The sequence below is a fragment of the Staurois parvus genome, unplaced genomic scaffold, assembly GCF_062004578.1.
Source record: "Staurois parvus isolate SC_StPar_1 unplaced genomic scaffold, SC_StPar_1.0 ptg000389l, whole genome shotgun sequence".
Lineage (NCBI taxonomy): Eukaryota > Metazoa > Chordata > Amphibia > Anura > Ranidae > Staurois > Staurois parvus.
Genome location: NW_028318185.1, coordinates 3,542,350 through 3,570,162, shown reverse-complemented (window position 1 = coordinate 3,570,162; position 27,813 = coordinate 3,542,350). Strand labels below are relative to the sequence as shown.

At 41.4% G+C, this 27,813-nt stretch overlaps 2 protein-coding genes across 2 annotated transcripts in view; one reads left to right on the top strand and one right to left on the bottom strand.

Moving 5' to 3' along the window:
• Positions 1 to 24,124, top strand: part of SLA (Src like adaptor) — a 76,876-nt gene extending 52,752 nt beyond the window's left edge. Inside the window, exons 4-8 of the mRNA XM_089685946.1 lie at positions 8,082 to 8,168; positions 14,580 to 14,683; positions 16,048 to 16,179; positions 19,579 to 19,717; positions 22,282 to 24,124. Coding sequence (XP_089542072.1) covers positions 8,082 to 8,168; positions 14,580 to 14,683; positions 16,048 to 16,179; positions 19,579 to 19,717; positions 22,282 to 22,522 — 703 coding nt within the window. The 3' untranslated portion in view covers positions 22,523 to 24,124. The remainder of the gene's footprint in view (positions 1 to 8,081; positions 8,169 to 14,579; positions 14,684 to 16,047; positions 16,180 to 19,578; positions 19,718 to 22,281) is intronic.
• TG (thyroglobulin) overlaps positions 1 to 27,813 on the bottom strand; it is a 439,344-nt gene that overhangs the window by 158,832 nt on the left and 252,699 nt on the right. Inside the window, exon 41 of the mRNA XM_089685945.1 lies at positions 26,023 to 26,216. Coding sequence (XP_089542071.1) covers positions 26,023 to 26,216 — 194 coding nt within the window. The remainder of the gene's footprint in view (positions 1 to 26,022; positions 26,217 to 27,813) is intronic.

Below are 27,813 nucleotides of genomic sequence, written 5' to 3'. Positions count from 1 at the left end.
CAGACAGACACCCACCCATCAAGACATTTTGACATTTGCATAATTCCTCCCAAGAGCCCGCCCACTGCTTGCACCAGAGATAAAGTTATTCTAAAGGTTTATTTTTTTTAAAAGAAAAAATAACAAACATGTCTATACTTACCTGCGGTGTGCAGTGGTTTTGCACAAAGCAGCCTGGATCCTCCTCTTCTCAGGTCCCCAACAGGCTCTCCTGGCCCCTCCCTCCTGTCGGGTGCCCCCACAGCAAGCAGTTTGCTATGGGGGCACCTGCTGCTCCTTGTTTCCATTCACACAGGGAGTCGTGCCCCCCTCTCTCTTCTCATTGGCTCACTGACTGTGATTGACAGCAGTGGGAGCTAATGGCTCCTATTTCTGTCTCAGCCAATGAGGAGAGGGAGTCCCGGGATAGCCAAGACTCCAGTACACATCGCTGGATCCTGGGGGCTTAGGTGAGTATTAGGGGGGGCTGGGGGGGATGTTGCACACAGGTTTTTTACCTTAATACATAGAATGCACGAAGGTAAAAACCTTGAGCTTTTACAACCACTTTAAGGCGAGGTTCACACCTATGCAATTTGCGTTTGATCCGTTTCTGCAGTGCTTTTTGCGCTGCCTTTTGCATTTTTGCACATGTGTTTTTGAAGCGTTCTTTATGCGCTTTTTTTTTTCCAACTTGTTGCTGGGCAGATTAAAACACAGAACACATAAAAAACACATCAAAACTCACTACATGCTTTACTGCAACATCTCCATTGAAGTCTATTGAACCAAAATTGCATTTTAAAAAGTCCCTGACCCCTTCCAAAAAACACACCGGGTGAAAACGCAGAGATGTGAACCTGTCCCATAGGAAATCATGCTAAGTGGACTGCTGTGCGTTTCTGTAAAACACAGCAGAAAACACATAGGTGTGGACCTGGGGTAATCCTGGGTTCACATTGATGCGGTGCGGCACATCGCATGTGATTCCCACCAGGGGTGGACTGACAACTCATGGGGCCCCCGGGCAATAGGGGATCATGGGGCCCCTGTGTCCTTGCCCACACTCAAAAAAGCCTATAAAAAATGTACCAGGGGCATCTCATGGGGCCCCCTACTGACCCCGGGCCCTTGGGCAGTGCCCGAGTTTCCAAATGGTCAGTCTGCCCCTGCATGCAAACCAATATTAAATGTAGTCCTGGTATTGATCCCAGATACAGAACTATCCGGACTTCATACAAAACCCGGCTCCACCAGTACACAGATACAGAGGTACACATCATACATAACAAAGACGGAAAATTGTTCTCCTTGTGAGAAAACAAGAAACCTCAAAGGCTGAAATGCAAATTCACATCTCACACTGTTATGTTTTGCAATGCAAAGAGAAAGCCGTGTAGAACTTACTGGAAGTCGCAGACCTCACAGTCCTTAAAGTGATATTAAACCCTCAATTTTTAAAAACCATTTCAATCCAGGCCAATTTTCAGCTTTCAGTCAGGGGTGGACTGACAACTCATGGGGCCCCCGGGCAATAGGGGATCATGGGGCCCCTGTGTCCTTGCCCAAACTAAAAAAAGCCTATGAAAAAGGTACCAGGGGCATCTCATGGGGCCCCCTACTGACCCCGGCCCTCAGGCAGTGCCCGAGTTTCCAAATGGTCAGTCCGCCCCTGCTTTCAGGGCTATCACACCATATGTACCCATATGAATTTTTTAGCATTTTTTTTAGACAGATAAAATTTTATTTTGGTGGTATTTATTCACCACTGGGAGTTTAACCTCCTTGGCGGTATGATTCCTTCTGATTTTTTGTGCTGAAAGCGGTACCATTTTTTCGCATGGAAATAGTTTTTTATTGTAGGCTGTAATTTTTAGGAAAATTTCCCCACAAATCATTATCACTCAATTCTGTAAGTGGTTCTGATTTACTATCGCTGTTCTCTAGCCGGTCTAAAACCGCTTTTGACGTAAAGGGACGCTTTTTGGACGCCATGGACTTTTCTAAGTTTCCAGGCAGAAAGAACAGACAAAATGCAGGCAGGGCACAGGGCAAAGCACTAGGGACAATATGTATGTGAAATGGGATGAAACAGCAATGTTTTACTATTTAAAATTGAAAAAAAAAAAAAGACATTTTTTAAATTTTTTAAATTTCCCGCCGCCGGCGGCGCCCGTACGTCCCGACGTCACGGGAACCGGAACACAGAAGCCGGATGCCGGCATCGGCCGGAGGAGATGGCCGGGGACGCTGCAGGGGACACATCGCGAGAGCGAAGGACAAGGTAAGTGCTGCAGGGACCCCCAGATCAGTGCCGCATGGTAAGCCCGAGTGTAGCTCGGGGTTACCGCTTGTGGTATAGAAATTCTACCCCGAGCTACACTCGGGAAAACCGCCAGGGAGGTTAATGTTTTGCTATATAAATGAAAAAGTCCAAACATTTTGAAAAAAAAAGTGTTTTTCTTATAAAATTTTGCAAATAAATAATCTTGGCCAAAATGTATTCAGCTATCTTTTTAGTAAAAAAATAAAAAACCCAAATTAGTTTATAACCAGAAATTATAATTTTTCTAACTTTTTTTACGTTTATTTATTTTTTAATATATATTATTCTTTGTGTTTTTTTTAACATACTGGCACCCTAGGAATACAGTGTCACCATAGCGACACTGTACTACTTGTGGGGGGTTAAGAAGATTTTTTTTTTCTCTTCTTTTACACTGATTGCTTTTACACCCATAAAAGCAATAATTTCTCCTTCGCTCTGGCTGGATCGTGGTGCCGCACGCTCCCAAGGAGCGCGTGTAGGCAGGGAATGCGGGGGCCGTTTATAAACAGCGACCCACTTCGGCACTGCTCCCGTCCGGCCGTTTATGTACATGGCCCGGACGGGAAATGGTTAAGCTCTTTCCTGACTAGGCCATTTTTTGCTATGCGGCGCTGCGTTTACTGTAACTGACGTACAACGCTGCACGCAAATTACATTTCTGTCCTTTTTTTCCCACAAATAGAGATTTCTTTTGGTGGTATATGATCGCCTGTGTGATTTTCATTTTTTGTGCTATAAAGAAAAAAAGAAAAACAAAAAAAAAAAAACAATATTTTCGCTTTTTGTTATAAAACATAGCCAATAAAAAAATTTATAAAATATATACAATAAAGTGCAGAGCTAAACATGAAATGTCATCATTATGCATAAGGTAGACAATGTAAACACTTGAGTATATTAAAACGTGTAAAACAGTATTAATGTGATACTTATATGTCCATCCAATAATCGAATGGAGTGTAAAGAGTGTCCATGGCAGGGGCGGACTGACAACTCATGGGGCCCCGGGCAATAGGGGATCATGGGGCCCCTGTGTCCTTGCCCACACTCAAAAAAGCCTATGAAAAAGGTACCAGGGGCATCTCATGGGGCCCCCTACTGACCCCAGGCCCTCGGGCAGTGCCCGAGTTTCCAAATGGTCAGTCCGCCCCTGGTCCATGGTACTACAAGGCACAGCAATTTCCAAAAAAAAGTGCCCTTAATCCAGTGAAGGAATCCACCACCTCTAATGGCTATGCACCCATCAAAAATCTACTGGTATAGCAGCATTCATGCTGATCACATCTCAAGGATCCATATGTGCAGACCGGGCTTCTCCCACAAACACTAGTAAAACTTCAAACCGAAAGAAGGAATCCTCCTAGAGAGAAAAGCTCACCACAGGAGCCCAGGGTTCAGTATAAAGTGTAGTATTTATTAAAATCAATTTATTAAGATTAACATGTGTTAAAACACATACCAAGATGGCCGCCGCTCCATGTCCCGACCGCGGCGGCGTCACATCAGCACATAAGGCTCCTCTCAATGCGTTTCGTGTGCATGAACATCCTATTGTATATGTTTTGTGGGTTCTGTTGCCTTTGCCCTTTGTGTTAGCGGCTTTAAATTTTCAGTACTCGCTGTAAATTTTGTATTTTAAAAAATTTTCAAAATCACATTTCGTCATAAATTTAGGCCAAAATGTATTCTGCTACATGTCTTTGCTAGAAAAAAAACCCCTAATATGTGTAAATTAATTGGTTTACGTGAAAGTTATAACATCTACAAATGGCGGTATAGATACTGGGAGTTTTCTTTCTTTTTATACTAGTAATGACAGCGATCAGCGACTTATAGCGGGACTGCAGAGGGCATTCTGACACTGGGTGGGAACTGACTAACTGCCAGTGACATCCCCAGTGACACCAATACAATGATCAGTGCTAATAAAAAGCACTACCACTGTACTAATGACACTGGGCAGGAAGGGTTAACATCTAGGGCGATCAAAGGGTTAACTGTGTGCTGTGTTGTGCTTACACTGTGTTCTGTTTTACTTTGGAGGAATGCTGCACAGCAGAGGGGTATAAAGCAGCATGTCCATGCTGCCAGGAGAGAGATCTATGTTGTTTACACACAGATCTCTCCCCTCTCAGCTTTAGCGGCGATCACCGAGTGCCGGCCGAGAATTACCAGCCAGGACCTGATGATTGACATCCGTTGCTCTTTAATAAATCCTTAAAAGTATTGAATGCAAGCAGTGTAAGTACCTGAATTTCACCTAGTATCAGTCTTCTGCAGACTCTGTACAGCAGAGCTCAGACTGGGAAAGGGAGATGCAGCACAATTAGCCAATCAGCTGTGCTGCAGTGCTCATGTGATAAAAAAGGAATGCTAATAGGGGGAGAGAGCAGGGTGACAGATAGATGAGCTCATCAATGTCCTGCTCCTTCTTAAAGCAGAGCTCCACCCAAAAGGGGAAGTTCCGCTTTAATGCTTTGTCCCCCGCTCCCCATTAAGGATTGGCACCTTTTGGGGAGTGGGGGGGACCCAGATTTGACAGGTACCCGCTCCCACTTCCGCTACGATCGCCTAGGAGATCAGAAGTGGAAGTTGTCCTCCTCCCTCCCTCCTCGTAGTCTTCTGGGACACATGACAGGTCCCAGAAGACTACGGGGCCATTCACAAAGCACAGTGCTTCTCGCGCATGCGCAGTGGACATCTGGCTGTGAAGCTGCAAGCTGTCACAGCCGGGTGTCCACACTGAAGATGCTGTCACCGGGGATAGAAGACGGCTGGTGAAACCAGCCGTGGTGAGGACAGCGCTGGACCGAGGGACAGGTAAGTGTCAGCAGCTACAGTATTTGTAGCTGGAGACTTTTTTTTCTCACGTGGAACTCCGCTTTAACCATTTCTGCTCTTTGGGAGTACTAGGTACATCCAAAGAGTGAACCTTAACATATATGAGGATTGGGTGCGGTTTGAACCACATCCCGTCTGCATGACATGTGAAATAACATTGCTTCCTATGGTGCCTGTTAACATATGTCCGGTGCACTGGCGGTGCGATTTGAAAAAGAGTCCTGTATGATTTCTGAGCAGTGCCTTCAGGTTCAGGTGCGGATTGCAGGCTATTGAATTCTAAGGGAAGGGTTTCTAAACCGCATATGTGTGAACAGGATAAGATCCTGAGCTAATCCTGTCCTGAACCTGATGGAAACCTGACATGAATCGCAGAATGACTACTGTATCTATTAGCTGAGCTTCAATCCACACCGCACATGTGTGAATCAGCTCAGTCATACCGGTGCGATTTTAGGTGCAATTTGCAGATTGAAAACACACCTTAAATTGCATCTAATGAATGTGAATGTCATTGTCTTAATATGTGTGATTTGCTGCAGTGCAATTTCTAAAGTAGTTCTTGCATCACGTTTTCTGCAGTTTTGTTGCGATTTCACATGCATAGAATACAATGGAAATCGCACTGCAAACTGCAAGAAGTTGTTGAAAATCTTCACAAGTAGTAATAAAGTCTTCAGAAATCGTACCTGAAATTGCACACAATCCTTGTGCAAATGGTAGTTACAGTCATAAGGACACGGAAAGGGCTGCACCTCTTCTAAAATTATGTTGTGGTTTTGCTATTATTGAACAAAGGAATACAGCTTAGTGAGCTCAACGTGTGAATAAATGTGTTTGTCTGAGAACTTGGTGTCAGGGCTTAATTCATAATAGAATTTCGTAATAGCAAATCTAATAAAGTCTGAGACTGGAAAAGGTTCCATTTTGCATTAACTATATAAATCTACTAAATACACATTTTATGCAGATGCACAGAATAAGGCATACAATATATGCGATCATAAATCTGAGGGTTCTTCCGCACTTTTTTTTAACTCCATATATATTTAATATACTTATTGAAGACCCCCTCATATACAGTTGTATTCAAAATAATCGCAGTCAGACATCACTAACCGGATCAATCACTGTTTTTGGTAGAAATGATATTTCTACACGGCAAATAATTTACTAGCAGGTGTAGTAGAGTAATAGAAATCCAACAGACCCAACAGTCATGACATGCATGCTGCTGATTCTGTGTCATTGAATCACTCATTGAAAGGGGCATGTTCAAAATAATAGCAGTGTGGAGTTCTATTAGTGAGGTCATTCGTTCTTTGAAAAATCCTCTATACACCCCCAGCTTCATGATACGTTCACAGCAGGGTAGTTAAGGTGGTATGGGAAATGGCCCTCAACCCTCAACTGTGCATCTGCTACCACCCTGGTTCTTGCACTTTAAAATGCAGCAAAATGCAGACTCCTGAACCTAATCACTAACCCTAACTCAAATTCTCATTTTTCCCCATACCCTAACCCTCAGACAGGTCTCTTCACCTAAATTAAAAAGACAACCCTTGGCCTAGAAACAAAAAACCCTACTGAAACCCTTGGCCTAGCGCCTAACCCTAAATCTGAGCCCTAAGCCTTAAACCTAACCCTCAATATAAATCCCATATATAAGATAAGCGTTGTGCTAATTCTCTAGTGAATATACAGCACTTAAGAGTATACATGTGGCAAAACCAATGGTGTGAAAAAAAAAACAAAAACAAACAATAAAGTCCAAAGCAAGTGCATGAAATGAGACAAAGGTGTTGGTCCTAATGATAGCAGGAAAAGCAGAAATATCCCTCGTTAGATCAAGCAGGAATCCTCCACCAAGCAAAAAAATGCAAGGCATACCGAACAGATATGACCAAACTAAGGAAAGGTCATCATGAAGTTTTTAATTCAAGTCCTAGTAGCAATCATCAGACAAGGAACATTGCGGCTAGAGAATCACCGCTCCCGCTTCAATGGAAGTATCTCAGAAATGTAATTAAAAAAACTCTACATGGTGTGTATCACTTTAAAACTGATTTTAATATGAAAAACATAGTCTACTCACAAATAACATAGTCTACTCACGTAAAACAAACAAGATGGATACCCATAAACTTCTGATAAAACTGATGACGCCACAGCTTGGCTCCGTCCAACGCGTTTCATCACATGTGACGTCCTCTGGGGCACTGTATATAAATCCCATACCTTGTCCTTGATACCCAAGAATAACCTTAGAACATCAATCTTCCAAACACTGAGATTAATTCCACTCCACTAATATTTTTGTACCAAACCAAACTCATGGCATAATGCATGAATGACGGAAACTTGGGCGCCAAAGTAAGATGGACAACCCATATCAAAATGTCAGTACTGAATATTATATTTGTCATGGATCCTAAGGGTTAGTGATGAAGGCCTCTTCAGAAATGCTTCTCTTGACATTACCAAGTTGTACAGTACAGTGATAGCTTATGGAAGATTGTCGTTGTACTATTATTATTATTATACAGGATTTATATTATTATTATTATTATTATACATGATTTATATTATTATTATTATACAGGATTTATATTATTATTACTATTATTATTATACAGGATTTATATTATTATTATTATAATTATTATACATGATTTATATTATTATTATTATTATACAGGATTTATATTATTATTATTATTATACAGGATTTATATATTATTATTATTATACAGGATTTATATTATTATTATTATTATACAGGATATATAGCACCAACAGTTTGCTCAGCACTTTACAATATAAAGGGAGACAATACAGCAACAATACAGTTCAATACAAGAGGGATAGGAGGGCCTGATCCTGGGAGCTTACAATCTATAATAATATCTTTGTTTTCTTTGTCTCTTTACAGTGAGGGAGGATGGTGGCGAGTGGTATCCCTAAAGACCGGTCGTGAGAACTATATACCTGAAAAATGTGTAGCAAAGGTCTACCATGGGTATGGAACATCTTACTTTTCTAATTTAGAAATGATCAATTCACTCATTAAATAAAAGGAAATAACCTACATGGGTCTGTATCTGTAGACTAACCATTGATCCACAATCCTACCCAGGACATGCTTTTAAATGCCATTTGTAGCAGCAACCAGCCTTCGGAGTCTGTACCCGCAACTCTACCTAAAACCTGCTTTCATGATCATAAGGCTCCATGTACACGGGGCGTTTTGATAACGCTGGTAGCATTAGCTGTATAAAGTCACGGTAAAAACTTGAGTTTTTCAGCATTTTTTTATCTCCGTTTTGCAGCGTTTGCGTTTTTTAGAGTTTTACTTGACTTGGGTCAGAAAAAGTCCAGAAACACAGGTTTGCCGCGATTTACTACGTTTTACCGACTTTTTCAGCTTTAGAAAGTTTTTACAGCTAAAAAACTCCTCTATAAACCCACTAGTTCTGGGGGGTTTTCCAGCCAAAAAACGTTGATTCCAGTCTATGTGTGCATGGACACATAGGATAACATGCCGGGGATGGACACATAGGATAACATGCCGGGGATGGACACATAGGATAACATGCCGGGAATGGACACATAGGATAACATGCCGGGGATGGACACATAGGATAACATGCCGGGGATGGACACATAGGATAACATGCCGGGGATGGACACATAGGATAACATGCCGGGGATGGACACATAGGATAACATGCCGGGGATGGACACATAGGATAACATGCCGGGGATGGACACATAGGATAACATGCCGGGGATGGACACATAGGATAACATGCCGGGGATGGACACATAGGATAACATGCCGGGGATGGACACATAGGATAACATGCCGGGGATGGACACATAGGATAACATGCCGGGGATGGACACATAGGATAACATGCCGGGGATGGACACATAGGATAACATGCCGGGGATGGACACATAGGATAACATGCTGGGAATGGACACATAGGATAACATGCTGGGGATGGACACATAGGATAACATGCTGGGAATGGACACATAGGATAACATGCCGGGGATGGACACATAGGATAACATGCTGGGATGGACACATAGGATAACATGCTGGGGATGGACACATAGGATAACATGCTGGGAATGGACACATAGGATAACATGCCGGGGATGGACACATAGGATAACATGCTGGGGGGTTTACTGGCTGTAGAAAAAAACGTCAAAAGTCAAAAACAGCCGCTGTAAAAACATCCAGTGTGTATGAGGACTAAGAAAGCTCCCTTTGTACCTAAGACTGCTACATTAGCAGAGATTGCTTCATAGTCAAGACGCTGGCATGTTGAAAAAGATGCATGTGTAGCACTACCTCCTTAGGAGTCGCTAGATATTTGGGTCCCCCTATAGTTCTGCACAGCCCGGCAACATGCATTTTCCCACACATACTTGCATCAAGGAGACAGTAGCCAATTTTTGAGCTTGGTTCTTTTAGATTTTATTAGGGGATGAACAGGGGCGGACTGACAACTCATGGGGCCCCCGGGCAATAGGGGATCATGGGGCCCCTGTGTCCTTGTCCAAACTCAAAAAAGCCTATGAAAAAGGTACCAGGGGCATCTCATGGGGCCCCCTACTGACCCCGGGCCCTCAGGCAGTGCCCGAGTTTCCAAATGGTCAGTCCGCCCCTGGGGATGAATAATTTGGATGGGGTTAGGGGAGTATGGGATGCCCAAGGGAACGGCGACTGAGGACAATCCTCCTGGAACTACGTACAAGTCTCTTTAAGCACTCATCCTCCAGAGGATTTACCCCCCTTCCTGACCAAGCTATTTTTTGCGATATGGCGCTGTGTTATATTAACTGACAATTGCGCGGTCATGCAACGCTGCACCCAAATGAAATGTATGTCCTTTTTTCATACAAATAGAGCTTTCATACAAATAGAGCTGCAGTTTTTATTTTTTGCGCTATAAACATAAAAAGACTGACAATTTTGAAATAAAAATAATATATTTTACTTTTTGCTTTAAAGCATATCCAATAAAAACATTTAAACAATCAAATTTCTTCATAAATTTAGGCCAAAATGTATTCAGCTCCAGGTCTTCCAGCTAAAAAAAATCCCAATATGTGTAAATTCATTGGTTTACGTGAAAGTTATAGCGTCTACAAATGTTAGTATATATACTGGAATTTTTCTTTTTATATAAATATATATTTTTAAATATATTCTTCAGATTTTTTTTACATATAAAAAAGTAATTTTAACATATATTTTTACATATATTTCGAAATGCATTCCAAAAATGTAGATTTGTATTTTTAAAGACATACAGTATATTTGAAATGTATTTTTAAAAATATTTTTCATATATTTTGTAATAAAAACACATTTCAACATGCAGTGTGTGTATATATATATATATTTATTGAAATATGTTGAATATGGCCAAAGTTGTAGTATTTCACATATATGGCAATATATTTGGGAAAAATATTTTTAAAATATATTTTTCTTCCATGTGGGGGCTGCGGTTGGCAGGGCAAATCGGAGTGGGTGGGTGGATACATCTCTTCAGCAGGGACACAAACAGTAAGAAAAACCCAACAGGGGTTCGGATTCTTCCCTACTCCCTATTTTGGCTTCATATAGGACTTTGCAGTGCACCACAATGCACAGTATATGTATTGTAGTGCACTGGAGTTTGCTGGGACAATGTGTTGTTGTGTCATTCACAATGAATAGCACCAAAACACTCTGCACATACAACAGGTTTGTTACTGTGCATTGTGGTGTACTGCAATGTGTTGCGGGTTGGACTCTACAATTATTGGGGTGCCATTCACAAAGATCTGCGCATACAGCAGGTGCACCTCCATGTGTTCTGGTAACTCATATTGCTTTAAAAACGGGCCCTCATTTCTTACTTTTTTTTTTTTATTCATCCTTTTATTTAATTTTATATACAAAAATAAATACATAAACAACTATTATATAAATATTACACAAATTCTCCAATAACCCCAAACCCATCACCCCCCCCCCCTCCCCCACTTCTCATATCTTCATCCACAACCAATCTCTAACTTCTCTCCTAAACTATCTGTATCCCGTAATTTCTTCTCTTATATCACTCTCTTCCAAACTCTATACTTCCCTCTTTACACCAATCAATTCTATATAAATTTCGGATGTTTTACATTTTTTCCAACTACACCATATTTCCCCAAACTGTTCCATTTTATCCTCTTCCAGGTGGTATAATTCCTCCATTCTATAGATACCCTCCACTCTTTCTATCCAGTCCCCACTTTTTGGTACCTCGATCTCCTTCCAATACTTATTGATAAGACCCTTCTATTATTTATTTATTTATTTCAGGTACTTATATAGCGCCGTCAATTTACGCAGCACTTTACACATATATATATTGTACATTCACATCAGTCCCTAACCCTCAAGGGGTGTACAATCTAAGGTCCCTAACCCTCAAGGGGTGTACAATCTAAGGTCCTTAACCCTCAAGGGGCGTACAATCTAAGGTCCCTAACTCACATTCATACATACACATACTAGGGCCAATTTAGACAGGAGACAATTCACCTACCAGCATGTCTTTGGAGTGTGGGAGGAAACTGGAGTACCCAGAGGAAACCCACGCAGGCACAGGGAGGACACGCAAACTCCAGGCAGTTGGTGCCGCGGTCAGGATTCCAACCAACGACCCTAGTACTGCCAGGATTTCTCAACCAGGGTTCCATGATACGCAATTTACGCAGCACTTTACATATATATTGTACATTCACATCAGTCCCTAACCCTCAAGGGGTGTACAATCTAAGGTCCCTAACTCACATTCATACATACACATACTAGAGCCAATTTAGACAGGAGCCAATTAACCTACCAGCATGTCTTTGGAGTGTGGGAGGAAACCGGAGTACTCGGAGGAAGCCCACGCAGTCACAGGGAGAACATACAAACTCCAGGCAGGTGGTGTCGGGGTTGGGATACCAACCAGCGACCCCAGTACTGCCAGGCGGAAGTGCTAACCATTTAGCCACTGTGCTGCCCAGTTAATATTATATATTATTAAATGATATAATATTTTCTTCTTATTTAGTTCCAAAGAGGTCTAAAAATAGTAAAACACTTCAAGGGGTCTCCCTGGAAATCCATCTCACACATTACCTGAATAAGTTGGGTTATATCTCTTCAAAAAAAATTGTATTTTTGGACAGCTTCACCATAAATGTGCCATTGTACCTCCCTCTCCAACATACTGGAGAGGGCCCTCATTTCTTCTGTCTCTAATAACAACTAATCAAGATACAAAACACTGCTACCAGGTCTGTTCTATAGACTAGAATTTAATGAAGAAAGAGTGAAATTTTCAGTCTTCCTCCCATAAGACAGATGACTGTTTCTCACCTTTTTCTTAAAAAGCCGTAAATTATGAGGTGAAACATATTAGTGAACGGCATTTTCATTATTGCGTGTAATAGCTGAGAACAGCATATGTTCTCATGGCGGTGTGAGAAAAGGGGATATGAGATACTGTAAATACAAGTGATAATGACGGGAACTACATGATCTATTTTTGAAGCAACACACCTTGGCTATGTCCTTCCCATATGCCTACCAAGCTACAGCAGAAATAGTAAAAAAGAAATAAAAAATGTATTTATTTATTATTTATTTCAGGTATTTATATAGTGCCATCAATTTACGCAGCACTTTACATATATATTGTACATTCACATCAGTCCCTAACCCTCAAGGGGCGTACAATCTAAGGTCCCTAACTCACATATTCATACATACACATACTAGGGACAATTTAGACAGGAGCCAATTAACCTACCAGCATGTCTTTGGAGTGTGGGAGGAAACCGGAGTACCAGGAGGAAACGCACACAGGCACAGGGAGAACATGCAAACTCCAGGCAGGTGGTGCCGTGGTTGGGATTCGAACCAACAACCCTAGTACTGCCAGGCGGAAGTGCTAACCATTTAGCCACTGTGCTGCCCCAATATCCCATTATGAAGCAAACTCCATTGCAACTTTTATGTAAAATCTAAAATGTCTTGACATTAAAATATCACAAAACAAGGCATTACTAAGTGTCACTTTTAATGTGCAAAATATTCCACCTTGATCTAACCACGCCGATACCTGAGCAGAACCAAATTTATTGTCTTTATGAGACACAATATTCCAGCCATTTTCAAGCAAGGTTCTGTGCAACCTTTGGGTTCCTTTAGAGCAGGGGTGTCAAACTGGCGGCCATACAGCTGTTGCGAAACTACAAGTCCCATCATGCCTCTGCCTTTGGGAGTCAATCTTACAATGCCTCATGGGACTTGTAGTTTGGCAACAGCTGGAGGGCCACCAGCTTGACACCTGTGCTTCAGAATTTCGTAAGTAAAAAACAGCGGCACGTCTTCAGAATCCAACAAGTGCTTTATTTGTCACAGTTAAAAACATAGTGGGTCCCAACACTAATTGGCATTAGCTCTGATTAAGGCCCGTTCTGGGCAGAAATGTGTTAGCATTGGGACCCACTGTGTTTTTTAACTGTGACAAATAAAGCGGAGATATACTGTATATACTAACCTCTGAAGGAACCCAAGAGTTCAATAGAACCCTGGTTGAAAATGGCTGGAAAACATTGGCTCTGCTCAGGTATCGGCATGGTTAGATCAAGAGGGAATATTTTCAGATTAAAGGTGACATTTAACAATGCCTTGCTTTGTGATATTTTAATATCAAGGCAGTTGAAAAAAAATATATTTTAGTGTCGCTGAAAAAATGAGCGGAGGTGAGAGTTTGTTTCCTTCAGAGGTTGCCAGAGGTTCCTTGATTTGTGGCTGATTGACCTCCACTTTGATTATGTTAATGCTGGGGCCAATGACATATGATCAACCATGCTGATACCTAAGCAGGGTCAAACTTACTTTCTTTATAACACACTGTATTCCAGCAATTCTCAACTAGCTTTCTAATATAACCCCAAGGTTCCTCCAGAGGTTGTTAGGGGTTCCTTGAGTTGTGGTTGATTGACCTCCAATGTGATGATGCTAGTCATGGGCCAAGGACACTTGGCCTGCTGCCTGATATCAATGAACATTTCAGCTCTGTAACGGGGGCATTTATCCCACTGGCAACCAAAGTAAGGGGTATTGTTTTCCCTCTGACCCTCAATGATTTGGTTTTTGTCCTGGTTCTCCAAGGCCTCCAAATTATTTTTAGGGTTCCTCTTGGGGTTAAACATTTGAGAAAGGCTGCTCTATTCTGTTTAAGATGTGCCTTCTCTTTAGGAATCTCAAAATTGCATATTTATTCTTGACCAAAACAGAAAATTGTGAACCAGATGACCATTTTCTTTTGGAGCCGATGTGCTTTTCTAACCTGTTCTTCTAACATTCCAGGTGGCTGTTTGATGGAGTGGGGAGGGAGAAGTCAGAACAACTACTACAGCTGCCAGAAGTGAAGACCGGTTCATTCATGATTAGGCAAAGTGAAACCAAAAAAGGTGAATGGCTGGGGCCTGTGTTCAGGGTTTATGCACCAAAAGACTAAGGGGCTTATTTACATTATAAAGTGGTGAATCCCCAAACATTCACTGCAGGTTCACTTCCAGGTACAGGACAGTAATTGTTTGGTTAAAGTAACATTCACTGCATTCTGAATACGCCTCTAAGTTTTACCTCTACATTGCTCTAAGCACTTTGAGTTATTCTCCAAATTAATGATCATAACTTGCATTTCCTTTTCCAAACTCCACACTTCCCCTTAAAGTTAATGGGTGTCAGGCTGAAGAGGAAGTGAGGCTAATCTTTCCAAAAAAGGTCGCAGATTTAAAGCTTTATAGGGGTTCTAACTCTTAACCTTTGGTTTTGGCTGAAAATTTATTTTAAAAGGTGAATTCCATTTTAAACTGTAATCATTTCAGTCTTGTTCACAAAGAGCAGTAAATATTAAAAATTCAGATCCACCCGCTGTTTACCTGTAAACCAATTTTCTGTACATGAAACCTTGTGTTTCCTTTTTTCTTGAGAAACTATAATGGTTTTTTTGCGCTGTACAGTATACCTGTATATATGAAGTGGTATCAAAAAGTTTCGAGACTAGTTTTGTAACACGCCAACAGATGGCAGCACCAGGCTTCATGCACAGTCACAGGGAGCACCGACCTTCATACATCAGTATGCTAAAAAAACTTTTCCGTCAGTCGGGCGAACTCTGAATTAGAACCAACATCTGTCATAATCCATGACATGAAACATAGGGGAAAAACCTGACTTGAAGAATGTTCATTTCATTCTGTCACCTTTAACTGTTAGGTTTTATGAGGTTACAATCTCTTTCAATTCCTGGGAGAAGAACTTTCTTATCTTGATTAGGAGGTGTAATATTTTACACAAGCGTTGGGACAGAGTGTCTGCTGTCTCTATGGGGGGGCTTTGTAGCACTGGGCCCCCTGCTGCTCCAGCCTGCCAGCAACTTTTAACACTTACACATCTGTCCCTGTGCCTCTCAGGAAGGGAGGGGGTAGGGAATAAAGGATTGAGGAATACTTCTAATAAAAAAGGGGAACTCCGCATCCAACTCTGATGAGCAAGTTTGCTACAGCCCTCTTCCCAGAAATAAAGATCCAGCTCAAAGGTCGCCGTTTTGACAACATTGCGGAGATCCAGCGATTTGCCCAGCTGCCATAGTGCAGTAAAGTCAGCTGGGACAATTGGGCTTCCACCAACATGCCACACCTGTGTTCATGCATGACTTAAAAAACATTTAAAAACGTTCTTGAGGTTGATAATGACATAAATCTATGTGTCAAAACAGAACAGAGTCAGCACTAGTCAGTAACTAATAATTTTTTCTATTTTTCTATAGGAACTTATTCCTTATCTGTCAAGCATAGACAAGTGAAACATTACAGAATTTTCCGCTTACCGAATAACTGGTATTATATCTCGCCAAGACTGACCTTTCAATGCTTGGAGCACCTTGTCAACCACTATTCAGGTATTTACATTTTTTGGGATCTATTTTAGAATAATAGCTTTGAAAGACTTTTCATAATAGTGAAATATTGATTAGCTTTATGTAAATAATAGAGTGATATTAAGTAGCTTAATGTAAAAAATGTTAACGTGTCTGTTAGTGTTTTACAAAGCTTGTGGTGATGTATATACAGTTGCAAGAAAAAGTATGTGAACCCCTTGGGATTACGTGGAGTTTTGCATGAATTGGGCATAAAATGTGCTCTGAACGTCATCTAAGTCACAACAATAGAAGAACACAGTCTGCTGAACATAATACTACACAAACATTAGATGTTGCCATGGTTTAATTGCACATAACATGTAAACATTCACAGTGCAGGGAGGAAAAAGTATGTGAACCTTTGGACTTAATAACTGGTTGACCCTCTTTTGTCAGCAATAACCTCAACCAAACGTTTCCTGTAGTTGCAGATCAGACCTGCACAACAATCTGGAGTCATTTTGGACCACTTCTCTTCACAAAACTGTTTCAGTGTAGCAATATTCTTGGGATGTCTGGTGTGAATCGCTCTCTTAAGGTCATGCCACAGCATTTCAATCGGGTTGAGGTCAGGACTCTGACTAGGCCACTCCAGAAGGCGTATTCTGTGCTGTTGTAGCCATTGTTTTGTTGAATTACTTGTATGCTTTGGGTCATTGTCCTGTTGCATCACCCATCCTCTGCGGAGCTTCAGTTGGCGAACAGATGGTCGTACGTTTTCCTGCAAAATGTCTTGATAAACTCTGGAATTCATTTTCCCATCAATGACAACAATCCATCCAGGCCCTGAGGCAGCAAAGCAGCCCCAAACCATGATGCTCCCTCCGCCATGTTTTACAGTGGGGATGAGGTTTTGATGTTGGTGTGCTGTGCCTTTTTTTCTCCACACATAGTGTTGTGTGTTCTTCCCAAACAACTCAATCTTGGTTTCATCTGTCCACAGTATATTTTGCCAGTAGTGCTGTGGAACATCCAGGTGCTCTTTTGCAAACTTCAAACGTGCTGCAATATTCTTTTTGGACAGCAATGGCTTCCTCCGTGGTGTCCTCCCATGTACTCCATTCTTGTTTAATGTTTTCCTTATTGTAGATGTGTCAACAAAAATGTTAGCATGTGCCAGAGATTTCTGTAGGTCCTTAGCTGACACTCTGGGATTCTTCTTTACCTCATGCAGCATTCTGCGCTGTGCTTTTGCAGTCATTTTTACAGGACGACCACACCTAGGGAGAGTAGCAACAGTGCTAAACTTTCTCCATTTGTAGACAGTCTGTCTTACCGTGGACACATGAACATCAAGGCTTTTGGAGATACTTTTGTAACCCTTTCCAGCTTCATGCAAGTCAACAATTCTTGATCGTAGGTCTTCTGAGAGCTCTTTTCTGCGAGGCATGGTTCACATCAGACAGTGCTTCTTGAAACCAGTAAACCCAAAACAGGTGTGTGTTTTTTAAGATCAGGACAGCTGTCAGCAACACATCCAATATCATCACACTGATTGGAGTCAAGGTTGGCTCACTCCTGGCTCCAATTAGCTCTGGGAGAAGTCATTAAGCTAGGGCCTCACATACTTTTTCCTCCCCGCACTGTGAATGTTTACATGTTATGTGCAATTAAACCATGGCAACATCTAATGTTTGTGTAGTATTATGTTCAGCAGACTGTGTTCTTCTATTGTTGTGACTTAGATGACGTTCACAGCACATTTTATGCCCAATTCATGCAAAACTCCACGTAATCCCAAGGGGTTCACATACTTTTTCTTGCAACTGTAGATAGGTGCAGCCATTCAGTTCCTATAGTTAAGGGAACTTGACACTGTTCTCTTTGTCTTACTAAAATCCAAGTCCAGACATACTTTGGTGGTTTTACTCGTAGAACATTTTCATGCCCCTGTTGAGATTTTCCCTCATTTCCTGTTCCGCTAATAACTCAGGAAATGAATGAAAGTCTTCCCCACAGAGTGCAGCAATGAAGGAGAAATTAGGAACTTCTGTTCGCTGACTACAGTCTTAATCAAGTAAAAAATGTAATGCTGCTTGCTTGACAACATAGATATATCCTAACATCCAGTGTGTTGGATACAAGGAACAGCAAAAGGAATGCAAACGCTCCACTTCGTCAGAAGGGGCAATACCTGTGTATTGAAAAGAATGCTCCAATCAGCAATCATTTTTATAAAGTTGGAATGTTTATGGAGGTTTCAAGGAGGGGAACGAATGGCATGTGTTGTCTTCATCAGGGCTGTAAATAAATGTGTGGCCAAATATTCCAATCTCCATGTTTTTAAGTGGTTTCTGCCACTCAGACATGCTGAATTTGTGCTGTTTTATTTTTTACGTATCATTACCATTACTGCATAAACCCTTCTGCCGGCTAGTTATCTCTATCTATATACCAGATTTTCTCAACCCTTTGAACATATAAGAAGCCTTGAAATGACTATAGCTACAATTCATGATACATTAGTGTGGTGGCCAGTGGGAAGAATGTTCCTTACACTTGTGGTCATTGGGAAGAATTACCCCCTATAGATAGCCAAAAAAGATAATTGGTGTCATTGGGAAGTTATGTGAAAGATGGGAATTGCTCATTGCTCAAGGAACCCCTAGCAAATTCTGGAGGAACCCTAGAGCTCCATGGAACCCTGGTTTAGAAACCCTGATCTATACTGACATGCCTAATTGCCCATCCAGTTTTAAGCCTCAGATTACTCTGTTAAGCAAGTTTTCATTTCACTAAGATATTACTACTGTTCAGGAGCGGACTGACAACTCATGGGGCCCCCGAGCAATAGGGGATCATGGGGCCCCTATGTCCTTGCCCACAATCAATCAAAGCCTATAAAAGGTACCAGGGGCATCTCATGGGGCCCCCTACTGATCCCGAGCCCTTGGGCAGTGCCAGAATTCCCAAATGGTCAGTCCACCCCTGCTACTGCTACAACTCCAACTTATTTTAATTCACAGTCTTGAAGAAGGAGCCCAGAGCCCAGATCCCAGATCCCAGAAATGCTTTGGCTCTCCTTGAACCATGAATAAACATTCCAAGCTCAAAGCATTCAATGCCAATGCCCCTCATGATAAAGTAGCGCTTACATTTCCTTTACTTCACATTATATTAGCATTAAAAACTGGCTCAGAATCTAACTTCTTTTAATACTTCTGTGTCCGCACTGAAGAGACTTGGATCACTTTCTGCCCTTGGAAACAAAACAAATGCTTTTAGCTTTTGCCATTATCTCCAAAATGAAGCAAAATGTTTTGGCTAGAGGTTGGTTCTTAATGAGCCCATAACAATGTCCCTGTTCTGTCAGAGTACTAAGAGCAGTAGATGGAAAATGAGGAGTATGATCTATTTATATATATATTACTCTTACAGAAAATGCAGATGGACTGTGTTGTGTTCTCACCACTCCGTGCCTCACCCAGCAGTCAGTAAACCTGACGGAAGTCTTTGGCAGACAAGAAATGCCCGTCATGCGGAGAAAGAAGCCTTTCAACTGGAAGAGTATGAAGAGGTGAGTAATACCAGCATTCGTAACACATAACACTTCTTACACATGGTTGGTTGTCCAAATACTTAGAGTGGCCATAACGGGGCAAGAACTGGATCATGCAGGGCTTCCTAGTGGCATTTACAAATGGAAGATCTTGCAATCGAACACATACTGTAGATGTTTTCACTTGAGAAGTATCCATGTGAATTGTGCACTGCTAAAATCCAGCAAGGGAATTCAAAAAAGAGGAGTCATCTTCCCATCCGTGGACATAGTATGCCTTTTTATGATAGGCAAATAATTTAACTTTTCTCTTACTCATTATGATATGTGTCCATCTATAACCAGCCTTATTTCTCCTTGTAGAAGAGCCTTCTTAAATAAGCTGAATGGGCTACAGTAAATGGCTGGATTGACTATGGCCAGATTCCTGCAGCCCTGCACTAAAATGTCATGGAATCACATGTTGGTAACCCTGTGTTCACCACCAATGGCTCCTGCCCAGTCAGATCACATTGGTCCCCATAGCCAGTGTCAAAACCTTAACTCTTCTTTGATGTAAATAATTTTCATTCCATATATCATCATGTCATTTATGCCTGTCATGTTCCCACCTGGGCAGTTTGAAAACCGACTAAGGTACCTACTGTCTTTCACACCTGTACAGTTGCCCATTTTATTTAGGTATATTTCCATCCACATCCTTCCATTCATTACTTAAGTGTTACCTTTACTGGCATCATTATCACCACTGGAGCCAATTCTATATCAATGCCTTTAGGATACATTTATTAGGATCTGTGTGCTCTACAAAAGGCGTCCAGATGACCAAAATAGGAAGGAAAGGAGATCTCTTTATTCTCCCTACTACCTAGATTTCTTTTGACTCCACTTTAACTTGTTGATTTAATTCTTGGCTCCTGTAGATTATAACACACTGTACAAGTGCTGTGCCTACATCCAGCAGAGTAGCTATTGTACTAGGGGTTCTACTGAGAAATATTAACCCTGCCCACCTCACCCCCACCACAATACCAACCAAAATCAATCAATGTTACTGCAGAGCTCCAAGTGGGTGCTGTAAAACCCACCTTTTCACAGCAGAGCTTCATGGGGACACCTCCCCATAGCTCTCCTTCACCTGGTCACCTGATTTTTAATGTCACTAAGCCAAGTGTCAGGGAAGTGTTCTTGCACTGGACAATTTCATTGGACAGATTAATTTCACAGTTCCTTCCAAATGAGCAGAAACAGTAATTGATTTTGTGGAGCAATAAAGGAGTCAGTATCATCCAAGGATCCTCCAGATCTGAAGCAGAGACTCAGTAGCAGGTGTGACTGATGCAATTGTTTCTCCACCAAGGCCACTACCTTAATGCCCCCATCAGCATCTGCTCCAAAAGTTGCTCCTCAGCATGCTTTCATCGATCTGCCCTTTGTTCTTAAAAAGCTCTTGTTGACTTAGTAGAACTTAACAGGGTCAAACTTTATCCAAATTTATGTAAAAAACAACTTTATCACTGAAACAGAAAAGTAAAAGGTTTTCCTATGTCATATAAATTGGATTAGTTTAAGTTGTGGCTTTTGGAAATACGAATGGTTCATGCCATTTTAAAATTCTCACAAAAGTATAGAAATATTGATAAAGTCCTGTGCAACCTGCAAAAGCAAGCAACCAAATACAGTATATGCTACTATAAGTCAACATTTACTCAAACAAGAAAGGCAGTTTGTAAATGATGGTTTATGCACTTTCACTTCATCTTTCTTTCAGAAATGATGACTATATATATTCCATTGCAATGTAGTTAAAATATTCCATTCAGCCATTTTGTTAGCCAGTTAGCTTTTTTAAAAAATCATTAAAGTTGAGGTGGGGGTGAAGGCTGGCTTCACACCTATGCACAATGCATAGTAACACATGATATAATTTGCATTGTGTTGTGATGCCAATTATTTACAATGGAACCCAAAAGCACAACTACAGCAGCCTGCAAAGCACCACAACACATGCGCCATGTATTGTGGTGGGTCACATAAAAAAATGTTGTTGCCTTAATGCAGTGTTTCTCAACTCCAGTCCTCATGGACCCCCAACAGGTCATGTTTTCAGGATTTCCCTCAGATGAAACAGCTGTGGTAATTACTAAGGCAGTGAAACTGATCAAATCACCTGTGCAAAATAATGGAAATCCTGAAAACATGACCTGTTGGGGGTCCATGAGGACTGGAGTTGAGAAACACTGCCTTAATGCAATGCACGTACGCAAAAAAAAAAGCACATGTGGAAACGCACCATGATGGACCAGACAGTGAGGAAAAGTTCATCAGTGCAGCAAATAAAAAATCTGTATCCACCCCAAAGGAAAAGAAATTCTTAAGTTCTGTACTTTAAGAGGACTGCTTATAGTCCAAAACTAGACTTCAGATATACAGATACATTTATATGCTATTATTCATATTTACCTAATTGAAGGCATGATAATAATATTAAACATTTAATTTGTTTAGTATTGAAAATGATAATAATAAAACTGCACATTCCCGTAAAAAAACTGCAAAAATGTATATGTTCTCTTTCTCAGGGTTTCACTGACCGCAGAAGAACCTGACCATTCCATAGAAACAGATGACTCTTTTCTCAGCTACGGTCTTCGCCAAAGCATAGCCTCTTACTTGTCATTGGCTGAAGATGATGAAAGTTATTCCCTCCCAAGCAATGAACAGAACAAGAAACCAACCCGGAGAAGTTGTATCTTATCCTCTGTCAACACCAGAAGTAACTTTATGTCCAACAGAGCGAGTTACACCGAAGGCTACAGATGAGGAGAGCAGGACTCTTCATTATAAACTAGACATCTACTTTCATAAAACCCAAGATCCACAAGACCCTTGTTTTTCAATAAAAACTTGAGTTCCTACAATTCAAGGCATACAAGAAGGCCTATCCTTTATATATTTGACTTCATGCAACTGAAGACCTATGAAAAGAACTCTTCCTTATAGATTTCACTTATACTTTCATACAATCCAAGACCTACAAGAAGGCCTATTCATTATAAATTGACTTCTGCTTTCATGCAATCCAAGACCTGCGATTCTAAGTATATCTGTGGAACTTGTTGGAAAGCATGGAAATATTATTTATTATTTGGCAAAAACTTTTTAGACCACAAGTTTCTTCACTTTATGCTTTTGGAGTTTTTTTTTTACAGAGACTGTTCTGCAATTGAGAGTTAAACTGTGATACGAGTATTAGGAAACATGTTTCCAATTTTAAGACATACTTATGTATGAATCAAGAGTTATTCTTTGTATACTATGACTCACTTTACAATTATTACTATTCATTTTACTGGCGGAATAGTGCTGAGGAATCGGCTTTTGGGAAAATACTTAGAAAATTGCTTACTAAAGTGACAACTCAAAGGAACTGAAGTAGATATCCATGTGAGTTTTTTGAGTGCGTAAAAGTCACTTAAAGTCCAACTCTAGCTAAAACATTTTCTTTGGTTTTGGATTAGTGGTAAAGGATTAGAGACTCTGTCAGGTTTTTATTGCTTTCTGTATTCATTTGGGGAGATTTACTGTCAGTTTTTGTCTTGGTGATGAGGTGTCACCGAGACGGGAAGTGACAGGATGGATCTCAGAGAGAGCAACAAAAGCACAGTTATTTAATCTAATGAGGAAAGGTTAGACAATTTTATTAGATTTTTAATGTTCTTGATCTGATGAAACCTGTTCCCACTCAATTTTTCTTACAATGTCACTGGGACAGAAAGTGATGGCACATCTCAATGGAGACATAGACAACATTTTACAGAAGTTCTGACTTTAACTTGCTCTATCATTACTGATATATGAGTTTTGGGTGCAGGCTAACAGGGCTGTATTGTCCACTGACATATGTCTTGGGAACGTGGTTAGCGAAATCTCCCTGATAAATATCTCCACCCTCTGCTTTGGGTGATATGAGTGGTTCTCACTTGCCAGCTATGATATTTTATAGAACGGACAATGGAGCAGAAATTGTGAGAATGGGGATAGGGGGAGAAAGAAACATTTGCCAATAAAGTCTCCAACAAGTACAAGAAGACCATGGAAATCATCATATCCCCAACCCCCAGGCTCCATATCAATGTTGTTTTGGTTTTATAGTAATGCCTGATTTTTGCAGCAATCCAAAATGACTGACTATGCCTATTACAATAAGCCTGCATGCTACACTATAAATAAAGAACATGTGAATGTAGCAAAAAAAAAAAAAAAAAAAGCTTTGCAATGAAAAATGCCTTTGCCGGCTCCATATGTACAGTATATAGAGGTTTGCTGTAACAAAAACAGTATACGTTGCCATTCTTCCTGTAAAGCTATATCTTGTGCTTGTATTATGCTTCTCTCAAATAAACCCAAGAGTTTAGTAATGGGGTCAGTTGTGTATATAATACATTTGTTGCACATTTGTTGGCTTCCTATGGCTTCCTCTGGATTTAACCATCCACCAACACCAGATACAAAGATCTCAGTGACAGGAAATCACATGACCACATGATTGAGAACCACACAGGTTTTCGAAATCTGGAGTTGTCAGGAGCTGTGTGTGCCCATCTTTTAAAAGAAAAGTAGATAAATGCTCTCTTGAAACGGGCATTGGAGAAGGGTTGACACCAGGACAGGAACAGATGATGAGCTTACTGTGCATGCCTGGAAAACCATAAATGTGTCATGGACAGTGGTCTTTGTCCACTGAGAGAAGGACTGTCCAGATGATGCAGGAGCATATCGGAAGGCTGTGTGGGGACACAGTTTTCACTAAGGGGCGCCGGAGCTTCCTGGAGAAACAAGGGTATATCTGGGAAGGCAGGGGCACATGAGGCATACTTGGAAACATTGGATGACACAAGGCATGCTGGGGTGCGCTAGGGCACACTAGGAATCACAGTGCTCCGAGAGGCACACTTGGAGCCACTAGAAAACATAGGGCACCCTTGGAAACACAGGGTCTCAAAGGTGCTATTGGAGTCAATAGATGGCATGGGGTGCATGGGGTTCACTTGGAGTCACACTAGCACATTCGGAGTCATTGGGCCCACAGAGGCACACTTGGAGTTCCTAGGTAACATGGAGTGCCTTTGGAAACACAGGGCGCACAGAGGCACACTTGGAGCCACTAGATAACATAGGGCACTCTTGGAAACACAGAGTCTCAAAGGTGCTATTAGAGTCACTAGATGCCATGGGGTGCATGGGATTCACTTAGAGTCACACTAGCACATTTGGAGTCATGGGGCCCACAGAGGCACACTTGGAGTTCCTAGGTAACATGGAGAGCCTTTGGAAACACAGGGCACACAGAGGCACACTTGGAGTCACTAGATGACATTGGGCACACTGGAGCGCAGCTGGAGATACAGAATTCACAGAGGCACTTTTGGAGTGACTTAAAGACACAGGGCACAATCAGGAGGGCTATCTACTGACTGGTTGCTGTGCCGAGGAGTAGAGCTGTCCCTGATTGGTCTCAAAGACTTGATACTGAATCCCAGGAGAGATGAGAGTGACAAAATGCTGCCAACATAATCACTGGAGGATCAGCAAAGACTTTGTAAAAAATCAACAATTTTGAAAAATTCCCCTTTGGTTTAGTTGAAAATAGTTTTTAACACCAGAGGTCTGTAGATCTCTAAATATTTCTTATTTTTTTCTCAGCTTCTGAAGTTGGTCAGAGAGAATGGTTTTAAACTCGACAATGTCTTACCAGTGATCATGGAGTATACTTCATATCACCATGTCCATTTGAAATGGTTGAACATTTAACAGTTTTGATTGGTTAAGAATGAACGATAAGGTAATTTGTGGCAATACCAAGTCTCATTAGTGGCAATACCTCATGCCAGGATTGCTCCAGGGTACAGTGTATGCTTGAGGTCATCCATACCATGGCCAGAAATAGGAATTGGAGCTTCTTGGCTATTTAAAAGACTCAGCTGCAGATAAATATTTTCTTTCACATGGAACTTACAGTATTTACTAAATGTACATAATATTACTTTATGTCTATGTCTTACCTCTTTTTTATACAATGCTAAGAAATGTAAACACATAGAATAATTTGAAGAACAGGCAAAGTAGATAAGCAATACCTGCTTCCCTTTCAACATGGATAGACATGACATTGAGAAGGAAAGCAATTCTGTTTTTTCAAGCCTGAAAAATTCAAATGACACAAATTTTTGGAATAACACTGGGGTTGTGCTATGCTACCAGTTTAGATATAAATGGGCTTAGTAGGGTTCTGCTTTAAATGCTGTCATGCTTTGGCTTACCATTAGCACAGCTCGTCTGATGGCTTTGTTCTCTGCTGACAATAGGTGGAGGCTGGAGATATCAGCACCTGCTCCATCCGCACCAACACAGATCTGCTTGGGGTCACCGCCGAAATAAGCAATATTTTCCTGGACCCATTTCAAGGCTGCGGTCTGGTCTAGAAGGCCCCAGTTCCCATTTGGCACACTCTTTCCTGCAAATGGGGATCGAATTAGCTTTACAAAAAAAATGGTCACATCTGGATGCAATTATCTGGTGCTTCACAGAACCCTTTCAATATGAATAAATGACCATGCATGTGTACCCAGCTTAATAAATAAAAATATTGAGAATGTCATAAATAAAGTAGATGTACTGTGAACCAAATGACTATAATTTCACATAAACTTTGAAATGTTAATATAATTCCAAAAGATGTTTTTAGTCTCTTTAAAGCTAAACTCTGGGGAAAAGAAAAATCTACCTTTGAAGTGGGGCTCCCCCTGATATTTCAAGGTGACCCTTGCAGTGAGGGGGGAGTCCCAATGCTCATTTTGGCTTGTCACTTTTACTTACCTCCTTGCTCTTCCTTCTATTTATTTATTATTTATTTCAGGTACTTATATAGCGCCGTCAATTTACGCAGCGCTTTACATATATATATATATATATATATATATATATATTTATATATATAGTACATTCACATCAGTCCCTAACCCTCAAGGGGTGTACAAGAGTACCTGAGTACCAGAGTACCTGGAGGAAACCCACGCAGGCACAGGGAGAACATGCAAACTCCAGGCAGGTGGCGCCGTGGCTGGGATTTGAACCTACGACCCTAGTATTGCCAGGTGGAAGAGCTAACCCCTAAGCCACTGTGCCACCCAATATGATCAATGGCAATTGATACATAGTGCTCTAGGAAAGGAAATATCATTTGGGGCTGCTTCACAATTTAGCAATCTGAAGCAGTGTTTTAACATGTGTTACATTGCACTTTTAAGGTAGCCTATTCATTATGAATGGGTTACCAAAGCATCACATCGGATTGAAAAATGCAAACTACCATTTTTTTTTTAGCAGCACAGTGCACCGCAATGCACAGTAAGCACGTTGTGGTGCATCACACACACAGGTCTATAGCGCCACTTAAGCCTGGCCTCTCTTGTACATGGAGGACCTGGGTGCTGGCCATTGTTGTCCTTCTTCACTCTACATTAAAAGTATGAAAGAATGTCAGCCTGTTACATAGGTGCAGCGTGGTGCAGCGGCAGAAAGCCCAGATTGCAGAAAACTATGTACTGCAAAACTTGAGAAACAGTACAACAGCCCGGCAGGGAACCTCACCCGACCAGGACACTTACAAGAGGTGGAGTGGAGAGTCAGCAGTGCGTACATCCAAGCTGAACACAGAGTCTGTCAAAGAGAGCGGAATGTGGCCTGGCCAGTCCAACCCCAAAGGGGAGCTTCCTGAAGTTGCAGACGTAGGTCCTATGCTTTCCCTACTCCTCCAAAACGCCTCCCTACCGCTAGCGCTGTCCCTGACAAAGGAGTCTCCTGTACCTACACTTGCCACTTGCAAAATACGAACCAGGCAGGGACTGAAAAAGACTCTGCGTGACCCAAGATGGCTGCCAGGGACACCTGGATCCAGAGTAACCAAGCGGATCACTGCTCCAGGAGATCAAGGAAACCATAGAGAAACCCAGTTTATCTTGAATTTCTCCTCCAGTCGCACTGCCACTACAGACATGTGCCACCTGCAGTGGAGACTGTAGACTGCACCTGCCTACAAGCCGCACTCCACT